Source organism: Chiloscyllium plagiosum, chromosome 30 (genome assembly GCF_004010195.1).
Source record: "Chiloscyllium plagiosum isolate BGI_BamShark_2017 chromosome 30, ASM401019v2, whole genome shotgun sequence".
Lineage (NCBI taxonomy): Eukaryota > Metazoa > Chordata > Chondrichthyes > Orectolobiformes > Hemiscylliidae > Chiloscyllium > Chiloscyllium plagiosum.
Genome location: NC_057739.1, coordinates 17,929,802 through 17,936,851, shown reverse-complemented (window position 1 = coordinate 17,936,851; position 7,050 = coordinate 17,929,802). Strand labels below are relative to the sequence as shown.

General features: G+C 41.2%; 1 protein-coding gene across 12 annotated transcripts in view; it reads right to left on the bottom strand.

The window, feature by feature from the left end:
* Positions 1–311: 311 nt before the first annotated feature.
* Positions 312–7,050, bottom strand: part of tncb (tenascin Cb) — a 330,609-nt gene continuing 323,870 nt past the window's right edge. For all 12 annotated transcript variants that reach the window (XM_043719951.1, XM_043719942.1, XM_043719940.1 and 9 more), the window contains 3 exons: positions 5,468–5,629; positions 5,100–5,263; positions 312–1,537 (listed from right to left, as the gene is read on the bottom strand). In XM_043719951.1, the coding sequence (XP_043575886.1) occupies positions 1,424–1,537; positions 5,100–5,263; positions 5,468–5,629 (440 nt within the window). In that variant the 3' untranslated portion in view covers positions 312–1,423. The remainder of the gene's footprint in view (positions 1,538–5,099; positions 5,264–5,467; positions 5,630–7,050) is intronic.

Genomic DNA, 7,050 nt, shown 5'->3' with positions numbered 1-7,050 from the left:
TTTTCACCTACACCATTTAACAAACATCACTGATAGTAGGGGAACTCGACAAAAGCACACCATAGCACAAAAGAATATTTGAACCCATTGTTTTAAATAACCAACAATCATCTCATCCCTCTGCACAGTCCACTCCAAGTCACTAACTCTCGGATATGGGCAAAAAGAATTGTGTGGTCCATGTGGAAGAACTCCAGCAAAGCCACCTACTCCCTCTGGCAATCAAGAGAGCTCTAAGAGATCATGGTTACTCATATTGTATCAGTGGATGTTTTGCTTTCTTCCTTGTGGCCAAAAAATCATTCCTGGTATAAATTTGTTAAAACACCATTACTTTATTTTAATTAGGAGTACACAGAAACATACATTGAAATTATTCAGGTGAGAAACACTCATTATTTTACAAATGTATATTATGGTTTTAGTGGTACAGTATAACTTAGGTCCTAGTGATCATATGTTTCCAGAGTTAGGACATTATATAAACCAGGAAAAAAATTTTTGGTTGTGGACATTTGAAAGACAAAAATATTACATTTTACACTTGCGTTGAAAATAGAATTCCTTAAAAGTATTTCATTATTTTTCCTTTTATTTCAGCACAATAATCATGCCATTTATATAAACGGAAGATGCGTTGTGATTATTCTAAACAATCCAGACATAACTTCCCACGAGGAAAAATAACTCAAAATTACATTTAATAATGTACTCTTTTTAAACATGTGTGTCATTGTTAATTTACTGAAAAAATCTTGTCCTATTCTACGGAGCAAATGAATCTTTGTGAATGTGACTTTAATAAGGGCTCCTAGTTTTGGGTATATACATTACTGTTGTTCTATGCTTTAACAAAATCAACATTTGGTTGATTTTTGTTTAAAGTAAAGGTACCTGAAATTGCGAACCAATGGCAAGAACCAATTTGTGCTTTTTCAAACAATACCTTCTTTTCAGTAAAGTACCACAAATCTGGTGCTCTACCTTAACAAAAAAAATCTGCACCCACATTTAAACAGTCTGCTTATACATTTGATGGTTAAACACGAAGCTTCTGTACATTAACCTTCTAATATCAACTGGTCAGTGTGTTGCCATGGCAATATATCTCCAACACGATGAACAAAAACACAAATAATACACTCTGATGTCTGTGTAGGTATAATGATGTACATATAAAGCCCACCCCCAGCCTCCAAGCAACATACGTAAAGCTATGACCCTAAAAGCAATAACAACCTATGTTAATTATTGTCAAAATTATCTTTGGTGTTTAAACTGAGTGGAGCTAAACCCATGTAAGATGAGAACACTTTGCTAGCACGGCTCATATTACACAGTAACTCAATTGTGAACTAAATTAGTGATATTTTTGTACATTATGAACCTTTACTGTTGATGGCTGATTTGGTTTTTAATGATGTTACTGTGCTCTCTTCTTTCTCTGTTGTGGGTTTCTGAAGTTGTGTGGTCTCAATTTCATCTCAACAAATGCAATCGAATGCTCATGACCCTTCCAATGAAACCAGTTAACACCCTATTTGAGAAATGAAATAAAATTAAATGAATAAGAAAGCATACAGTACATTAGAGTAATAACTGTCATTTGTATGCAAGGATATGATACTTGGGAACATAGGAACAGAACATTTTTTATTTGATTTGATTTATTATTGATGAGGAGGTGGTGGTGTTGGACTGGGGTCGACAAAGTTAAAAATCACACACCAGATTATAATCCAACAAGTTTATTCGTAAGTCCTAGCTTTTGGAGTGCTGTTCCTTCGTCAGGTTGCTAGTGGCGCAGGATTATAAGACACAGAATTTAAAGCATGAGACCTTAGAGTCATGGAGTCATAGAGCCGTATAGCATGGAAACAGATCCTTCAGTCCAACTCGTCCATGCTGACCAGTAATCCTAAATGAATCTAGTCCCATTTACCAGCACTTAGCTCATATTCATCTTTACTCTTCCTATCCATGTCACCATCCAGATGCTTTTTAAATGGTGTAATTGGTGTAATTGTAAATTATCTCCCCCCCACCCGCTAAAATGTGTGAATAAACCATTTTTTTTGCTTTATCCATAAAGAGAGTTTCAATGCAAATCCTTTCGAAATTGAACTTCACAAAGAGAGGATGTTGCCGGGAGTGTCGCACCACCACTTATTTCAAAAGGGAAAGAAATATAGTAACAAACAAAAGAAAATACATTTTAAGGACTGAAGAGAAGAGTAAGAAGATAATTCCCTTTTCCTTCTTATCCAGGCTTTGGGATATTGAAGAAACCCAAGGTCTAGCTATGATTTGGAGATGCCAGTGTTGGACTGGGGTGTACAAAGTTAAAAATCACACAACACCAGGTTATAGTCCAACAGGTTTAATTGGAAGCACTAGCTTTCGGAGAGCCGCTCCATCATCAGGTGGTAGCTAGCTCACCTTTTACCAGCTTGATAGTCACAACATACACTGATAATGATGACAATATTGATCTCTGTCTATGATAGACATAATGGTACCTAAGAAAAAAAATCCCTAGCCTTTCTCTTCAAGAAATTTGGAAACCATAATCCTGAGACAACTTTTTTATATTCATTCATAGGATGAGGGTATTTCTGGCTAGGCCAGCATTTATTGCCCATCTCTAATTGCCCAGAGGGCAGTTAGTGGTCTGGAGTCACATGCAGGCCAGAACAGGTGAGGACGGCAAATTTCCTTCCCTAAAGGACCAAATGGCTTTTTTCTGACAACTGGCAATGGATTCACAGTCATCATTAGACTCTTAATTCTAGATTATTTAATATTGGGCTCAAATACCATCATTTGCCGTGGTGGGATTTGAAACCAGGTCCCCAGAACATTACCTGGGTCTCTGGATTAACAGTCCAGCAATAGCACCACTAGACCTTTATCTCCCCGTGTTTCTCCAAAGCGTGCAAAATTTATCATGTGTCAAATCATCCATATAATTTGTCCCAGAATTGTGTTTCTTTTTATTTGTTAATATAATATTGATGACTCCAGCAAAGCTAGCAATTATTGCCTGTCGCTAGAGAAGGTGGAAGTAAACTATCATCTTAAGACACTGTAGCCCATGGAGTACAGTACAGTGCACATAGGTAGAGAATTCAGGACCTTGATACCGCAATACTAAAGAAACAAATCAGAATGGCAAATGGCTTGGTAGAGAAATTGGAAGTGATGTTGTTCCCATACCTTTGTTTCATAGACAGTAGATGGCATGGATTTGAAAGCTAGTGCTGAAGGAGTCTTTGCAATTTACTGCAGTGCATCTTGTTACACATCGTTGTAATTGTACACCAGTGATGGAGACGTTTTTTCATTTCAAAGGACATGGGCATCACTGGCTATTACTCACCCCAAAATGCCCAGAGGTTTATTAAATGGTATGGGTGTGGAGTTCACATTTAGGCCAAATCCGTTAGTGAACCACATTGGCTTTTTCAACGATGGCTGCATGGTCATTGTTAAATTTTTTAATTCCAAATTTTAACTGAGGTAAAGCTCCAATATCTGCCATAGCAGGATTTGAACCCAGGTCCTCAGAACATTATGAGAGTTTCTAGGCCAGTGATAATACCATTAGCCATCCATCCCCATGGTTACCAAATGAATGTATAAGGCAGTGGATGGCATGTTCATCAATTGGCTGTTTTGCAGACGGGCATAGCTTCTTTCGTGTTGTTGGACTCATACCCAATTCAAGATGATATCTCCTGATAGAAATCTATTTAAATTATGTTTGCATCCATATGAAGTATTCATTTATTCAGAGCATGCAAATATGTTATTGTGAATCTCAATGGTATTTGCTAGAATGTAATATGCTTAAGAACCTGCAATCAGGGATTTAATTCCATTTTGACAGTGACATGCATTGACATCATCTGCCAATTCATCCGCCGACATTTCCGCCACCTCCAAACAGACCCCACCACCAGGGATATATTTCCCTCCCCACCCCTCTCCGCCTTCCGCAAAGACCGTTCCCTCCGTGACTACCTGGTCAGGTCCACGGCCCCCTACGACCCACCCTCCCACCCTGGCACTTTCCCCTGCCACCGCAGGAACTGTAAAACCAGCGCCCACACCTCCTCCCTCACCTCCATCCAAGGCCCCAAAGGAGCTTTCCACATCCATCAAAGATTTACCTGCACATCCACTAATATCATCTATTGTATCCGTTGCTCCCGATGCAGTCTCCTCTACATTGGGGAAACTGGACGCCTCCTAGCAGAGCGCTTTAGGGAACATCTCCGAGACACCCACACCAATCAACCAAACCGCTCCGTGGCCCAACATTTCAACTCCCCCCCCCACTCTGCCGAGGATATGGAGGTGCTGGGCCTCCTCCACCGCCGCTCTTGTCGGACCTGCCCAGCTCCTTTTCCACCTATCCACTTCACCCTCTCCTCCCTGACTTATCACCTTCATCTCCTTCCCCACTGACCTATTGTACTCTATGCTACTCTCTCCCCACCCCCACCCTCCTCTAGCTTATCTCTCCACGCTTCAGGCTCTCTGCCTTTATTCCTGATGAAGGGCTTTTGCCCGAAACGTCGATTTTGCCTGTCCTCGGATGCTGCCTGAATTGCTGTGCTCTTCCAGCACCACTGATCCAGAATCTGGTTTCCAGCATCTGCAGTCATTGTTTTTACCTTGACACCATTTAAGTCCATTTTAAGTTTGGGTGCTTTTTAATGAAATTGCAAGATACTTGGTTGTAACTTAACATCACCCAAATGGGCAAAAATGGGTAATTTCCAGGCTGAACACCAAGGTTGTGCAAGTGGAGGAACCTCCAGGCTCCTATATGGTTTACACCATTTGGGTGGCACATGGTTGGAGAAACAGGAAGGCTCAAGTTACCCAAGCTTTATATCTACATTGGAAAAGGAACTGTTTAGTCTATTGGTTATATGAAATATTCAGAATTAATTATACCCTGTATTTAATTTGTCAGCAGGCATGCTTTATTAACACTAAGAAATGGTCAACTCCATGTCAATTTTCCCATCCTTCAGTTGGTTCAACTAAACATAGCGAATCATGACATATCCACTTCTGTCCTGACATACCTGGCTATGGCTTTCAGCTCCATATCGCCCATTCAGATTTACTTTGTGGCAGTTCTTGTACCACCAGGCTCCCTTGTAAGACAGAGCACAGTTTGTCACAGCCACATCATTGTCTCTGTCCCTTGTGGAGAATGGCCGACCTTGGTGGTAAGACAGGGAATCACCTGAGCAGAAAAAAAAATAGATTTTTAAAAATGGGCTAAACACTATAGTGCAAAATTATGATCAACCATAGCACTGCTGTCCAAAGGGGATCACTTGTACTTCGCTCAAATGGACAGATATACAAAATTTTACAGGGGAGATTTTCTTGATAATTATTCACATTTATTTTTGCTCATAAGTTTTAGATGAAATCTGACGTTTACCTGCTGTTCCGTTGTACCTTCCAATATGTAGCTTGTATCGACTTTTGGCATCAGAGATAAGGAACCTGTCATAAACTGCATAAGCAGAGTCCCCTTCATCTCGGAAATCCACACGCAGTTGGTAATGACCCTGTGATGTAATCTTGTGAAGGTTTTCAAGCCCTACAAAAACATACAATATAAACATTTTACACTAAATAGAGGGCCATTCTTAATCTCAATTCAACCCAACAAACTCCAGCAGTGACTAGTGTCAATTAAATTCTGCTATTATTAAGACAAATTTAGGCTTTTTTAAAATCTTCCATTGATTACTTACCATTACCATGAAAGGGAGATCATCATTGTGTTACCAGCATTTGAGTGGGAGCAGCGTCGAAGGTAAAAGCGAACCTGGGAGACTACAGCAAAGGTAAGACAGTTTGTTTTAAAATTGCTTACCTGTAGCGGGCAGCGGTGTGTTTTTTTACTCTCTCTCCACAGAAAGAGCGGGAGCAGCAGAGGAAGTGATGGCAAGCAGAGGGGCAGCCGGGAAGGAAAAGTGAGTATATAAGTCAGGAAGGCGGCTAAACCCGAGATTCTACACCTGTAGTATCTCCCACCCACCCGCCTCCTCTAACCTTCTTAACTACTCTGCTTTTTCTTTTAAGGTAAGGATTTTTATTTCTTTACCAGGGACTAGTTAAAAATTTACTTTGTTTTTTTTGTGTGTGTATAAATCAAGTCCTTATTTAGGGTAAAAAACAACTATAGCAGAGAGGTATCAGAAGGTATTCTAATTCATACTTGTACAAAGTAACTAATTAACTAACTAAGCAGAGATGGCTGGGCAGGTGATGTGTTGTTGCTGTATGATGTGGGGGCAGGCTGATCCCATTGTGAACGGCAGTGACCACATCTGCAACAAGTGTGGGTGCTGGAAGAACTCCGGATCAGAGTTGATGATCTGGAATCTGAGCTTCAAACACTGCGGCACATCCGGGAGAGGCAAGAGTTACCTGGATGCTTTGTTTCAGGAGGCAGTCACACCTGGGAGATTAAGTAATTCACATTCAGCTAGTGATCAGACACAAGAGTGTGACTGTAAGTGAGGCAGGTAGGGGGAACCGGAGTTCAGGAGTGGAGGAGCCTCAGCCCTTGACCTTGTCCAACAGGTACGAGATTCTTGCTCCCTGTTCGGATGAGGAAAAGGGCTCTGGACAGGATGAGCCAACTGACTAAGGCACCATGGTCCAGAAGGCCATTCAAGAGGGGGGAGCTAATAGACAAGTAGTGGTTATAGGGGATTCTATAATTAGGGGGACAGATAGTATCCTTTGCAAGCCGGATCGGGAGTCTCGCATGGTGTGTTGCCTGCCCGGTGCCAGGGTGCGAGACATCTCCGACCGGCTTGAAAGGATATTGGAGCGGGAGGGGGAGGATCCAGTTGTTGTGGTCCACGTTGGTACCAACAACATAGGCAAGACTAGGGTGGAGGACCTGTTTGGACATTACGAAGCACTAGGCAGGAAATTGAACCACAGGTCCTCAAGGGTCATAATCTCCGGATTACTGCCCGAGCCACGTGCCAATTGGCATAAGGA